At 45.7% G+C, this 15,563-nt stretch overlaps 1 protein-coding gene across 1 annotated transcript in view; it reads right to left on the minus strand.

Annotated features, from left to right (window-relative positions):
- LOC112266450 (sodium channel protein type 2 subunit alpha) overlaps positions 1-14,440 on the minus strand; it is a 32,284-nt gene extending 17,844 nt beyond the window's left edge. The window contains 5 exon segments of the mRNA XM_042296968.1: positions 592-655; positions 5,168-5,449; positions 10,405-10,496; positions 13,647-13,775; positions 14,348-14,440. Coding sequence (XP_042152902.1) covers positions 592-655; positions 5,168-5,449; positions 10,405-10,496; positions 13,647-13,775; positions 14,348-14,436 — 656 coding nt within the window. The 5' untranslated portion in view covers positions 14,437-14,440.
- Between the last annotated feature and the right edge of the window lie 1,123 nt (positions 14,441-15,563).

The following is a 15,563-nucleotide window of genomic DNA, read 5'->3' on the forward strand; positions in this document are numbered from 1 at the left end:
TAACTCGATATTAAACTGATTATGGCAGAAGGCCGAGTATGGCATTAGTCATGTAAACACCTTAATCTGATTATCTTAATCGGCGTAAGGTCAAAGTTGATTAAAACACCTGGTTTTCTGAGCAATCTTTCTAATTATTAAGACATGTAAACAGCTTTATCCGCCTTTCCAGCTGTGTATTTGATCTGTGCATGTGCCAGGACCGGAAGCATAAGCCTCCCTCTTATGAGTGAGGGAAGTGAGTTCGGAAAAACTGAAAGGATGCATCTTTGAAATATTTTTCACAAACAAACTTCATTAGTCCAAACTCAATCAAATAGCCTTTGCAAAAAATAACATGTTCAGTGTTGTAAAAACGTTTATCTTGTCTGCTGATTTTCAGATGTGTCCATTTAAACATGATTATTAGGTAAACTGTTCTTCTTGCAAAGCACGTAAAGGTTTTAATCAAAGTATTGCATTCATCTGACAGTGCACAATAATCATATTTATTGTGCGCATGTAATCGTGCTCAGTAATTCCGTATGCGTGTTGAGGCTGGGTTGGTGAATGTAATTGGCTATGTAAATAAAGGATGTTGTCAAGTCTCACCCGGCTCCACTGCCATTCCCACAGAGGAGGGCGTCCCTGCGGTTGAGGAGGTAATAGTAATTACCTAGAAGGAGGAACAGAGAGAGGAACAATCAGTCAATATGTTGAGGAGCGCTCGAGGAAAGGAGGGAGGCAGGCAGGGAGGAAAGAGAGGAGGGAGGCAGGCAGGGAGGAAAGAGAGGAGGGAGGCGGGCAGGGAGAAAAGAGAGGAGGGAGGCAGGCAGGCAGGGAGGAAAGAGAGGAGGGAGGCAGGCAGGGAGGAAAGAGAGGAGGGAGGCGGGCAGGGAGAAAAGAGAGGAGGGAGGCAGGCAGGCAGGGAGGAAAGAGAGGAGGGAGGCAGGCAGGGAGGAAAGAGAGGAGGGAGGCGGGCAGGGAGGGAGGAAAGAGAGGAGGGAGGCGGGCATGGAGGAAAGAGAGGAGGGAGGAAAGAGAGGAGGGAGGCTGGCAGGGGGAGGAAAGAGAGGAGGGAGGCAGGCAGGGAGGAAAGAGAGGAGGGAGGCGGGCAGGGAGAAAAGAGAGGAGGGAGGCAGGCAGGCAGGGAGGAAAGAGAGGAGGGAGGCAGGCAGGGAGGAAAGAGAGGAGGGAGGCGGGCAGGGAGGAAAGAGAGGAGGGAGAAAAAGAGAGGAGGGAGGCAGGCAGGCAGGGAGGAAAGAGAGGAGGGAGGCAGGCAGGGAGGAAAGAGAGGAGGGAGGCGGGCAGGGAGGAAAGAGAGGAGGGAGAAAAGAGGAGGAGGGAGGCGGGCAGGAGGAAAGAGGAGGAGGGAGAAAAGAGAGGAGGGAGGCGGGCAGGCAGGGAGGAAAGAGAGGAGGGAGGCAGGCAGGGGAGGAAAGAGAGGAGGGAGGCAGGCAGGGAGGAAAGAGAGGAGGGAGGCGGGCAGGCAGGGAGGAAAGAGAGGAGGGAGGTGGGCAGGCAGGCAGGCAGGGAGGAAAGAGAGGAGGGAGGCAGGCAGGGAGGAAAAAGAGAGGAGGGAGGCAGGCAGGGAGGAAAGAGAAAGAGGAGGGAGGGTGGGCAGGCAGGGAGGAAAGAGAGGAGGGAGGTGGGCAGGGAGGAAAGAGAGGAGGGAGGAAAGAGAGGAGGGAGGCTGTCAGGGAGGAAAGAGAGGAGGGAGGCAGGCAGGCAGGGAGGAAAGAGAGGAGGGAGGAGGGGCAGGGAGGGAAAAGAGAGGAGGGAGGCAGGCAGGCAGGGAGGAAAGAGAGGAGGGAGGCAGGCAGGGAGGAAAGAGAGGAGGGAGAAAGAGAGGAGGGAGGCGGGCAGGCAGGGAGGAAAGAGAGGAGGGAGGCGGGCAGGCAGGGAGGAAAGAGAGGAGGGAGGCAGGCAGGGAGGAAAGAGAGGGAGAGGAGGCAGGCAGGGAGAAAAGAGAGGAGGGAGGCAGGCAGGGAGAAAAGAGAGGAGGGAGGCAGGCAGGCAGGGAGGAAAGAGAGGAGGGAGGCAGGCAGGGAGGAAAGAGAGGAGGGAGGCGGGCAGGCAGGGAGGAAAGAGAGGAGGGAGGTGGGCAGGGAGGAAAGAGAGGAGGGAGGAAAGAGAGGAGGGAGGCTGTCAGGGAGGAAAGAGAGGAGGGAGGCAGGCAGGCAGGGGAGGAAAGAGAGGAGGGAGGCAGGGAGGGCAGGGAGAAAAGAGAGGAGGAAGGCAGGCAGGCAGGGAGGAAAGAGAGGAGGGAGGCAGGCAGGGAGGAAAGAGAGGAGGGAGGCAGGCAGGGAGGAAAGAGAGGAGGGAGAAAAGAGAGGAGGGAGGCGGGCAGGAGGAAAGAGAGGAGGGAGAAAAGAGAGGAGGGAGGCGGTCAGGCAGGGAGGAAAGAGAGGAGGGAGGCAGGCAGGGAGGAAAGAGAGGAGGGAGGCAGGCAGGGAGAAAAGAGAGGAGGGAAGCAGGAAGGGAGGAAGGAGAGGAGGGAGGCAGGCAGGGAGGAAATAGAGGAGGGAGAAAAGAGAGGAGGGAGGCAGGCAGGGAGGAAAGAGAGGAGGGAGGTGGGCAGGGAGGAAAGAGAGGAGGAGGCGGGCAGGCAGGGAAGAAAGAGAGGAGGGAGGCAGGCAGGGAGGAAAGAGGGGAGGGAGGCGGGCAGGGAGAAAAGAGAGGAGGGAGGCAGACAGGGAGAAAAGAGAGGAGGGAGGCAGGCAGGGAGAAAAGAGAGGAGGGAGGCAGGCAGGCAGGGAGGAAAGAGAGGAGGGAGGCGGGCAGGGAGGAAAGAGAGGAGGGAGGAAAGAGAGGAGGGAGGCAGGCAGGGAGAAAAGAGAGGAGGGAAGCAGGCAGGGAGGAAAGAGAGGAGGGAGGCAGGCAGGGAGGAAAGAGAGGAGGGAGGCAGGCAGGGAGGAAAGGGAGGAGAAAAGAGAGGAGGGAGGCAGGCAGGGAGGAAAGAGAGGAGGGAGGTGGGCAGGGAGGAAAGAGAGGAGGGAGGCGGGCAGGCAGGGAGGAAAGAGAGGAGGGAGGCGGGCAGGGAGGAAAGAGAGGAGGGAGGAAAGAGAGGAGGGAGGCAGGCAGGGAGGAAAGAGAGGAGGGAGGTTTGAAACTGGATTAAAAGATTAGAAATTTAGCAAATAATCTTAATGGGTTTTCAAACTTGTACAAAATTCAGATTTATGAATTAAGCAAAACAATACGCTGTGGCCCAGTGGTTGAGTGCTTTAAGTGAAATAAACAAAAGCACTTCATTAAAATAATTGTTATTGTCATTATATACTGTATATATATATATCGTATAAAGGGGGGTGCAACTCAATATTAGGAAGGTGTCCTTAATATACTGTGTTCTGAACCAAAATATAGACGACTGACTTGACTGCATCAAATTACCCAACTAAATTCTGCTGAAATAGTATAGTCCTCTCCACTCTCTTGTATTAGCGCCAAGTGCTCTATTCTAGTTAGCATGTGTAACTCAGTTGTGTAACTCAGAAAAATCATTGGAATTGTCACATGTTTCGTTTATATTTTTGTTCAGTATATACAGTATATGTAAATATATATATACACAATTGAAGTCGGAAGTTTACATACATTTAGGTTGGAGTCATTAAAACTCGTTTTTCAACCACTACACACATTTCTTGTTAACAAACTATAGTTCTGGCATGTCGGTTAGGACATCTACTTTGTGTATGACACAATCATTTTTTACAATTGTTTACAGATTATTTAATTTATAATTCACTGTATCACAATAACAGTGGGTCAGAAGTTTACATACACTAAGTTGACTGTGCCTTCAAATAGCTTGGAAAATTCCAGAAAATGCTGTCAATGCTTTAGAAGATTCTGATAAACGAATTGACATAATTTGAGTCAATTGGATGTGTACCTGTAGATCTATTTCAAGGCCTACCTTCAAACTCAGAACACCTACTCATTCAAGGGGTTTTCTTTATTTTTACTATTTTCTATATTGTAGAATAATAGTGAGACGTCAAAACTGTGAATTATGTATATGTGTGTGTGTGTGTGTATATATATATATATATATATACAGTATATATATAGTGCAGAGGTAATAACTCTAACAATATCTCATCATGACCATACCTGGAACACTATGGACCAAGGAGGACCACAATAAACACCATAGCCACTACTGTGGGTGAATGATAGATTGTTGTCAATAAATAAATAATTAACAAAAACAAAGGATGCAAGGAGTAAACATTGCATTATACAAGGATATAAACCAATGCATCCCCTGAGACTGAAGGTCAAGGAGACATATACTGTCTGTTTGACAGTGTACAACAGCTCAGGGGAAGAGGACAGAGTCGTCCAAAAGAGAGTTTGACCCCGTGACCTACTGGCCTTGAATACTAAAAGCTGCAGGCTGCAGAGAGATGGAGAGGCTTACTGGACCTCTCACCCAGCTAACTGCTACACCTCCCTCCCAGACCTCTGTGACTCACATCCTCCATTACTCTCTCCATCTTTCACTCAAATGGATTTATTTGCATGATATTGCATCAGTTCCATCGTCAACACTGACTGTCATTTTCCCCTGTTTTCTCTATCTTCTCTCTCCCGCTCTCACTCTCTCTATCTTTGTAAATCCATTTCCTCTTTATCCTTAGATTAGATCCATTTTCACTCTACCCTTTCTCTCTTCTTCATTTATCTCCTCCTCCCTTTCCACATTGTCCCCTCTCTCCCCATGACATCAGTGTCATATGTTTGCTGGTCTGGTCTGTGTGTCCACCTGCCTGCCTGCCTGCCGTGCCCCACCGGCGGCCAGTGAGGAGCCCTCTCGCTCTCTCTCTCTCTCTCTCTCTCTCTCTCTCTCTCTCTCTCTCTCTCTCTGTGCCTGTTTTCTCACACACAGACAGGGTGTAGGGGGATGGGGAGAAGGGGGTTATTGTGGGGGCGATTATCCGCCACGTTTGCCACAATTTCCCACCGGGCACTACTTGCACTTGCCCCGGCCTTCCGGCCAATCGCTGTCACTCTTTATCACGCTGCTTCACAGAAATTGGGCAGGGCATGGGCTGTCTGGTTTTATTACACAGAATATGAAGACTGTCTGAGTAGTGTGACTCAGATACTGTCTGAGGTATAGAACACGACCCTCATTACCCCGGCACCCCTGCAGACAAACAAGCACTTAACTTACTCTCATTGTTGATGTACTCAGTCCAGTTTACGGAGCTAGTGATGTTGAAATCGGTTCCGTTGAAATCGGTTCCATTTAAGTCTGGAGTTCCCAGAGTTCTGTTCAGGCGGTCGTCGGGGGTCGTGTCATTGGCGAGGTTGCGGATACACTTCTGCCTCAGGTTGCCCATAAAGAGCTGCAGGCCAATCAAGGCGAAGACGCTGAGACAGAAAACGGTGAGGATCATGACGTCGGAGAGCTTCTTGACCGACTGGATCAGAGCGCCCACGATGGTCTTTAGTCCTGTAAGGGAGGGACGACGCACAGTCCTGGTTACCAGCTCCAACTGATTAATAGAACAGATACATAATATGGTATAGAAATGTAGTATAGAAATGCTAAGGTATGTAGAAATGCTTCAGCCCACAATGATAGCTAGCAAGCAGCATAGGAGATCCATATGTCAAGTTTCTGTATGACATTCATACAGGAGCTGGTGGAGGATCGTGGATCTCTCCAGAGATGGTGTTGTTGGTGTTAAGATCACCCAGTTCTTAACACACTTAGATAAACCCCTGGCAAACTGTCCACACAGAAAGTCTAATTTTGGTTGATAATCAAATTCTCTTTTTGAATAGACTCAGATCACTACAGATATCGTATCATATCATTACGTAGTGATCTGTACAGCAATGTAATAATGACATAATAGACAAATTGCGATCATTCAGTTTGATAGGGACTAAGTGTGCTGGGGTTTTAGTGATGCTAAGCAGATGCTACAGTGCCTTGCGAAAGTATTCGGCCCCCTTGAACTTTGCGACCTTTTGCCACATTTCAGGCTTCAAACATAAAGTGTATTTTTTTGTGAAGAATCAACAACAAGTGGGACACAATCATGAAGTGGAATGACATTTATTGGATATTTCAAACTTTTTTAACAAATCAAAAACTGAAAAATTGGGCGTGCAAAATTATTCAGCCCCTTTACTTTCAGTGCAGCAAACTCTCTCCAGAAGTTCAGTGAGGATCTCTGAATGATCCAATGTTGACCTAAATGACTAATGATGATAAATACAATCCACCTGTGTGTAATCAAGTCTCCGTATAAATGCACCTGCACTGTGATAGTCTCAGAGGTCTGTTAAAAGCGCAGAGAGCATCATGAAGAACAAGGAACACACCAGGCAGGTCCAAAATACTGTTGTGAAGAAGTTTAGAGCCGGATTTGGATACAAAAAGATTTCCCAAGCTTTAAACATCCCAAGGAGCACTGTGCAAGCGATAATATTGAAATGGAAGGAGTATCAGACCACTGCAAATCTACCAAGACCTGGCCGTCCCTCTAAACTTTCAGCTCATACAAGGAGAAGACTGATCAGAGATGCAGCCAAGAGGCCCATGATCACTCTGGATGAACTGCAGAGATCTACAGCTGAGGTGGGAGACTCTGTCCATAGGACAACAATCAGTCGTATATTGCACAAATCTGGCCTTTATGGAAGAGTGGCAAGAAGAAAGCCATTTCTTAAAGATATCCATAAAAAGTGTCGTTTAAAGTTTGCCACAAGCCACCTGGGAGACACACCAAACATGTGGAAGAAGGTGCTCTGGTCAGATGAAACCAAAATTGAACTTTTTGGCAACAATGCAAAACGTTATGTTTGGCGTAAAAGCAACACAGCACATCACCCTGAACACACCATCCCCACTGTCAAACATGGTGGTGGCAGCATCATGGTTTGGGCCTGCTTTTCTTCAGCAGGGACAGGGAAGATGGTTAAAATTGATGGGAAGATGGATGGAGCCAAATACGGGACCATTCTGGAAGAAAACCTGATGGAGTCTGCAAAAGACCTGAGACTGGGACGGAGATTTGTCTTCCAACAAGACAATGATCCAAAACATAAAGCAAAATCTACAATGGAATGGTTAAAAAATAAACATATCCAGGTGTTAGAATGGCCAAGTCAAAGTCCAGACCTAAATCCAATCGAGAATCTGTGGAAAGAACTGAAAACTGCTGTTCACAAATGCTCTCCATCCAACCTCACTGAGCTCGAGCTGTTTTGCAAGGAGGAATGGGAAAAAATTTCAGTCTCTCGATGTGAAAAACTGATAGAGACATACCCCAAGCGACTTACAGCTGTAATTGCAGCAAAATGTGGCGCTACAAAGTATTAACTTAAGGGGGCTGAATAATTTTGCACGCCCAATTTTTCAGTTTTTGATTTGTTAAAAAAGTTTGAAATATCCAATAAATGTCGTTCCATTTCATGATTGTGTCCCACTTGTTGTTGATTCTTCACAAAAAAATACAGTTTTATATCTTTATGTTTGAAGCCTGAAATGTGGCAAAAGGTCGCAAAGTTCAAGGGGGCCGAATACTTTCGCAAGGCACTGTAAACTACAGATTTTCTACAGACTGTTTTGCTAGCACAGACCGGAATATGTTCCAGGATTTTCCCGATGGCATTGAGGAGTAAACCACATCAGTCATTGGCTTCATCAATAAGTGCATTGATGATGTCGTCCCCATAATGACTGTACGTACATACCCCAACCAGAAGCCATGGATTACAGGTAACATCCGCACTGAGCTAAAGGGTAGAGCTGCTGCTTTCAAGAAGCGGGACTCTATCCTGGAAGCTTAAAAGAAATCCAGCTATGCCCTCTGACGAACCATCAAACAGGCAAAGCGTCAATATAGGACTAAGATCGAATCGTACTACACTGGCTCCGATGCACGTCAGATGTGTCAGGGCTTGCAAACTATTACAGACTACAAAGGGAAGTACAGCCGAGAGCTGCCCAGTGACACAAGCCTACCAGATGAGCTAAATTACTTCTATACTCACTTGAGGAAAGTAACACTGAAACATTCATGAGAGCATCAGCTATTCCGGACGACTCTGTGATCATGCTCTCCGCAGCCGATGTGAGTAAGACCTTTAAACAGGTCAACATTCACAAGGCCGTAGGGCCAGACGGATTACCAGGACATGTACTCTGAGCATGCGCTGACCAACTGGCAAGTGTCTTCACTGACATTTTCAACCTCTCCCTGTCCGAGTCTGTAATACCAACATGTTTCAAGCAGACCACCATAGTCACTGTGCCCAAGAACACTAAGGTAACCTGAAAAAATGACTACCCACCCATAGCACTCCCGTTTGTAGCCATGAAGTGCTTTGAAAGGTTGGTCATGGCTCACATTAACGCCATTATCCCAGAAACCCTAGACCCACTCCAATTTACATACCACCCCAACAGATCCACAGATGATGCAGTCTCTATTGAACTCCACACTGCCCTTTCCCACCTGGACAAAAGGAACACCTATGTGAGAATGCTATTCATTGACTACCGCTTAGCGTTCAACACCATAGTGCCCTCACAGCTCATCACTAAGCTACGGACCCTGGTAATAAACACCTCCCTCTGCAACTGGATCCTGGACTTCCTGACAGCCGCCCCCAGGTGGTAAGGGTAGGTAACAACACATCCGCCACGCTGATCCTCAACACGGGGGCCCCTCAGGGGTGCGTTCTCAGTCCCCTCCTGTACTACCTGTTCACTCATGACTGCACGGCCAGGCACGACTACAATACCATCATTAAGTTTGCAGATGACACAACAGTGGTAAGCCTGATCACCGACAATGACTATAGGGTCTCTGACCTCTATAGGGAGGAGGTCAGAGACCTGGCTGTGTGGTGCCAGTACAACAACCTCTCCCTCAACGTGAGCAAGACAACGGAGATGATTGTGGACTACAGGAAAAGGCGGCCCAAGCACGTCCCCATTCTCATCGATGGGCTGTATTGGAGCAGGTTGAAAGATTCAAGTTCCTTGGTGTCCACATCACCAACAAACTAACATGGTCCAAGCACACCAAGACAGTCATGAAGAAGACACAACAAAACCTATTCCCACCTATTCCCACTGAAAAGAATTGGCATGGGTCCTCAGATCCTCAAAATGTTCTACAGCTGCACCATCGAGAGCATCCTGATGGGTTGCATCACTGCATGGTATGGAAACTGCTCGGCCTCCGACAGCAAGGCACTACAGAGGGTAGTGCGTACGGCCCAGTACATCACTGGGGCTAAGCTTCCTGCCATCCAGGACCTCTATGCCAGGCGGTGTCAGAGGAAGGCCCCAAAAATTGTCAAAGACTCCAGCCATCCTAGTCATAGACTGTTCTCTTTGCTACCACACTGCAAGCGGTACCAGAGTGCCAAGTCTAGGTCCAAGAGGCTTCTAAACAGCTTCTACCCCCAAGCCATAAGACTGCTGAACATCTAATCAAATGGCTACCCGGACTATTTGCATTGTTCCCCCCCCCCCTTTTATGCTGCTGCTACTCTCTGTTATTATTATCTCCGTTATTATCACTTTAATAACTCTACCGACATGTCCATATTACCTCCATTACCTCGACTAACCGCTGCCCCTGCACATTGACTCTGTACCGGTACCCCCTGTGTATAGACTCGCTATTGTTATTTTACTGCTGCTTATAATTATTTCTTACTTTTACTTCTTATTTTATTTGTATTTTTCTTTAAACTGCATTGTTGGTTAAGGGCTTGTAAGTAAGCATTTCACTGTAAGGTCTACATGTGTTGTATTCGGCGCATGTGACAAATACATTTTGATTTGAAAGCGGGCTGATGTAGGTTGAGGTTAGAGACCCCCACTAATCATGGGTCCAATGATGTGATTGGTTCATCCATGAAACAGAGAGATGACAACTTTGTGAGAGTGTGTGTCATGGCATTGCCTAGCATCACTCTAGTACATCCCTATTCAACAACCACCATACACAGTGAACAAGACATACATGCAACATAGAACAAGGACAGAGGGGGAACCCTAGACACAAATGCTCACCACACAAATTGGCTTTTGCAATGTCTCATGCATAAAAAGACAAACAAATCATAAATATTCTACCTAATTTCCCCAAAGGGCAAGATAACAAAGCAAGAGAATTACAGGAAGAAAGTGAAAGTAACATCATGTGTCTAAAAGTGTGGAATCTTTTCCATCTCGATGGAGTGGGCCCGGATTCCTGCTTTTACTGGCCTGTGGAAAGGCAGCGTGACAGAGGCAACAACGCTAGGCTAAGCTAAACGTGAGATGAGCAGTTACTGTGTCTCAGATGGAGTGAATTAGCCATTAGCTGTTAGCTTATAGCCTTGTTGCTAGCATTTAAGTGTTTAACCTTTAACCTCTGACCTGGGCTCTCTCACCTGGGATGACTGATATAGTTTTGAGGGCTCGGAGAACCCTGAAGGTTCTAAGGGCCGAGACATTACCCAGGTCCACAAACTCTGTCACATATCTGTAAGGGAAGGCAGCAGGGGGAGGTTTCGGGGAGGGAGGAGGAGCGAGGGAAGGAAGGGGGAAGTCACACACACAGGACACACACCATGACAACACAAGGGGGTTGGGGGTTGGGGGTTGGGGGGTCGACAAATGTCACAAACAAAAGACATCTTGGCTGACGGGTGTGAGAGCAGGCATAGGTTCTTACCTGGGATTACCGAGATAGTTTTCAAAGCTCGCAAAACTCTGAAAGTGCGCAGAGCTGAAACATTGCCTAGGTTTACAAACTCTGTTACATACCTGCAGGATTAAATGCACAGTTAAAAATCAGCGTTGTACACTGACATACTTGCAAATGCACACACACACACACACATACAGACGCAGGTACACACATACGCGCATATGAATACACGTCAAGAACACACTTTCACAGTGGAATTAATTAGATCAAATGCACTACACCATAAACAGGAGTACGTTAGATATCATACATACAGTATATACGTTTTTGAGAAAGATTACTTGAAAAATACAATTTTATTTAGTAAATGTAGTTAATGGTTTCTTTTCATTTTGAAGAGAGATTCAAATGAAATTAATTGATGGCTAGTTGTTAATGTAAAAATAGAATAGAAAAATAGAATTATGGCTGCATCATTAGATTTGGGGTGGGGTCGCGAGAACAAAATGAACGGGGTCCCCAGAAATTCTGGCAAAAAAAAATGTGGTCTCCACTGAAAAAGTTTGAATATCACTGGTCTAGAGTGTTGAGTGTAGAGCACTGCTCTGACCTCATAACTCTAACCTCTGTGGCCTGACAGACCTCCGTGTCCTGACAGACCTCTGTGGCCTGACAGACCTCTGTGGCCTGACAGACCTCTGTGGTCTGACAGACCTCCGTGTCCACACTTTTCAAACCAGTCCTTCCAGTTACATGGCAGAATCAGAATATCCACAGAGTGTAGAAACATTAAGGACACCTGCACTTTCCATGACATAGACTGAACAGGTGAATCCAGGTGAAAGCTATGATCCCTTACTGATGTCACTTTTTAAATCCACTCCAATCAGTGTAGATGAAGGGGAGGAGACAGGTTAATGAAAGATGTTTAAGCCTCGAGACAATTGAGGCATGAATTGTGTATTTGTGCCATTCAGGAGGTGAATGGGCAAGACAAAAGATTTTGAATGGGGTGTGGTAGTAGGGACCAGGCACACCGGTTTGTGTCAAGAACTGCAATGCTGCTGGGTTTTTCACACTAGTCATGGGCCAGCATTTTGAGCGTGGGGTGGGGGTGGGGGGGAGCATCTGAAGGTATTCCTAATGTTTGGTATAGTCAGTGTATATTGATATTTGGATTAGTGACATGAGTAGTAGTTTTGTAGTGGCGTGTTATATTAATTATACTTAAAAAAGGAGGAATACATACATCATCCTATACTCAAACATGCTTGTTGTTGATATAGTCAGCAATGCTAGATAATATCCTACTCTATTGACCCTAGCTGGAAATATGTCATCCATACAGTTGAAGTCGTAAGTTTACATGCACCTTAGCCAAATACATTTAAACTCAGTTTTTCACAATTCCTGACATTTAATCCTTGTAAACATTCCCTGTCTTAGGTCAGATAGGATGACCACTTATTTTAAGAATTTGAAATGTCAGAATAATAGTAGAGAGAATTATTTATTTCAGCTTTTATTACTTTCATCACATTCCCAGAGGGTCAAACGTTTACATACACTCAATTATTATTTGGTAGCATTGCCTTTAAATTGTTTAACTTGGGTCAAACGTTTCGGGTAGCCTTCCACAAGCTTCCCACAGTTGGGTGAATTCATGCCCATTCCTCCTGACAGAGCTGGTGTAACTGAGTCAGGTTTGTAGGCCTCCTTGCTTGCACACACTTTTTCAGTTCGGCCCACAAATTTTCTATAGGACTGAGGTCATGACTTTGTGATGGCCACTCCAATACCTTGATTTTATTGTCCTGATGCCATTTTGCCACAACTTTGGAAGTATGCTTGGGGTCATTATCCATTTGGATGACCCATTTGCAACCAAGCTTTAACTTCCTGACTGATGTCTTGAGATGTTGCTTTAATATATGCACATCATTTTCCTCCCTCATGATGCCATCTATTTTGTGAAGCACACCAGTCCCTCCTGCAGAAAAGCACCCACACAACATGATGCTGCCACCCCCGTGCTTCATGGTTGGGATGGTGTTCTTCGGTTTGCAAGCCTCCCCTTTTTCCTCCAAACATAACAATGGTCATTCTGGCCAAACAGTTCTATTTTTGTTTCATCAGACCAGAGGACATTTCTCCAAAAAGTATGATCTTTGTCCCCATGTGCAGTTGCAAACCATAGTCTGGATTTTTTTATGGTGGTTTTGGAGCAGTGGCTTCTTCCTTGCTGAGGGGCCTTTCAGGTTATGTCGATATAGGACTCGTTTTACTGTGGATATAAATACTTTTGTACTTGTTTCCTCCAGCATCTTCACACGGTCCTTTGCTGTTGTTCTGGGGTTGATTTGCACTTTTTGCACCAAAGTACGTTCATCTCTGGGAGACAGAACGCGTCTCCTTCCTGAGTGGTATGACGGCTGTGTGGTCCCATGGTGTTTATACTTGCGTAATACTGTTTGTACAGATGAACATGGTACCTTCAGGCGTTTGGAAATTGCTCCCAAGGATGAATGAGACTTGTGGAGGTCTACAATTGTTTTTCTGAGGTCTTGGCTAATTTCTTTTGATTTTCCCATGATGTCAAGCAAAGAGGCACTGAGCTGGAAGGTAGGCCTTGAAATACATCCAATTGACTGAAATGATGTCAATTAGCCTATCAGAAGCTTCTAAACTCATGACAGCATTTTCTGGAATTTCCCAAGCTGTTTAAAGGCACAGTCAACTTAGTGTATGTAAACTTCTGACCCACTGGAATTGTGATACAGTGAATTATAAGTGAAATAATCTGTATAATCTTGTTGGAAAAATGACTTGTGTCATGCACAAAGTAGATGTCCTAACCGACTTGCCAAAACTATAGTTTGTTAACAAGATATTTGTGGAGTGGTTGAAAAACAAGTTTTAATAACTCCAACCTAAGTGTTTGTAAACTTCCAACTTCAACTGTACATCTGTGGTAATACTTACGCCATGGAGATTACCATGAAGTCCAACCAGTTCCATGGATCCCTGAGGAAGGTGAACTTCCCCACACAGAACCCCCTCGCCAAGATTTTAATGAGAGACTCGAATGTGTAAATTCCTGTGAATGTGTACCTGATCAAACCAAGACAGAAAGGCATTATGATGGTTGCTATGGAAGTCAACAACAACAGCCATATTCAATCAAAATCTTATAACTGTTTTCCGGCTAGACCAAAACAACACTATTTCTCCTTTGCCAGTGTGGGCTCTGTTCCAATTTTGATGGCAAGAAAACAATTGTAAGTCTTATGCTAGTGTGGATATCAGTGGAGGCTGCTGAGGGGAGGACGGCTCATAATAATGGCTGGAACGGTGCGAATGGAATTGCATCAAACCTTGTGTTTGATGTATTTGATACAATTCCACTTATTCCTCTCCATTTCTCCCCAATTAAGGTGCCACCAACCTCCTGTGGTGGATACTAGAGCGTAGCCAATGTTTGAATTGTCATGCTAATTCATTTCTTATGGTTTCTCACAGTAAAAATGTCTGAGAAACGCAATTACGCATTCTCACACTGGAAACAGAATTGTATCTTGTGTCTTACAAAGGAAGCTATAAAAACTGGTGTCAATTGAATAGTGTAACAGCCAATAATAAGTAACCTATAGGAATTAAATCTAGAATATACATAAGTTACTTACTCAACATTCTTGGCCCAGTCCGGGGGGTTGCTCAGAGTCATAAAAGCACAGTTGGTCAGAATGGTGAACATGATCAACATGCTGAACATCGTACAGAGACACAAGTCAAGGAAAGAACCCAACACGTTCAGAGACACATGTAAAGCAATGTCACATCAAGGCTAACTAATAATGAGGACTAGGCCCTGAGTGTTCCGTGACCATAGGCCATAGGCTATCCGTTTTGTCACCAAAACCCAATATACTATCCACCACTGCAACCTGTATGCTCTCGTTGGCTGGCCCTCGCTTCATATTCGTCGCCAAACCCACAGGCTCCAGGTCATCTATAAGTATTTTCTAGGTAAAGCCCCGCCTTATCTCAGCTCACTGGTCACCATAGCAGCACCCACCCATAGAGCGTGCTACAGCAGGTATATTTCACTGGTCACCCCAAAGCCAATTACTCCTTCGGCCACCTTTCTTTCCAGTTCTCTGTTGCCATTTCATTGGGGAGGAATGGAGAGGACTGGAACGAACTGCAAAAATCACAGAAGCTGGAGACTCACATCTCCCTCACTAGCTTTAAGCACCAGCTGTGAGAGCAGCTCACATATCACTGCACCTGTACATAGCCCATCTGTAAATATACCATACAACTACCTCATCCCCATACTGTTATTTTGTATTTTTATTTTGCTCCTTTGCACCCCAGTATCTCTACTTGCACACTCATCTTCTGCACATGTATCACTCCAGTGTTTAATTGCTATATTGTAATTATTTAGCCACTCACTATGGCCTATTCATTGCCTTACCTGCCTTATCCTACCTCATTTGCACACACTGTATATAGACTTTTTCTATTGTATTATTGACTGTATGTTTATTATTCCATGTGTAACTCTGTGTTGTTGTTTGTGTCGCACTGCTTTGCTTTATCTTGGCCAGGTCGCAGTTGTAAATGAGAACTTGTTCTCAACTAGCCTACCTGGTTAAGTAAAGGTGAAATATATATTTTTTATAAAAAATTACCCGGAAAAACTCCATGCCCTATACAGCCTAGAAATATCGACCCAAAGTTTTTCTTGGTCAGGTCACAGGGTCACAAACCACTCAGGGACCCCCCTACCATAACATATTTTCAAAGTCAACATACAATTTAGTCACATTACTCTCACGTATTTGCTCTATATGACACCAAACTATATCAAACCAAACCTTGATATAGATGTGA

Source organism: Oncorhynchus tshawytscha, linkage group LG14, assembly GCF_018296145.1.
Source record: "Oncorhynchus tshawytscha isolate Ot180627B linkage group LG14, Otsh_v2.0, whole genome shotgun sequence".
Lineage (NCBI taxonomy): Eukaryota > Metazoa > Chordata > Actinopteri > Salmoniformes > Salmonidae > Oncorhynchus > Oncorhynchus tshawytscha.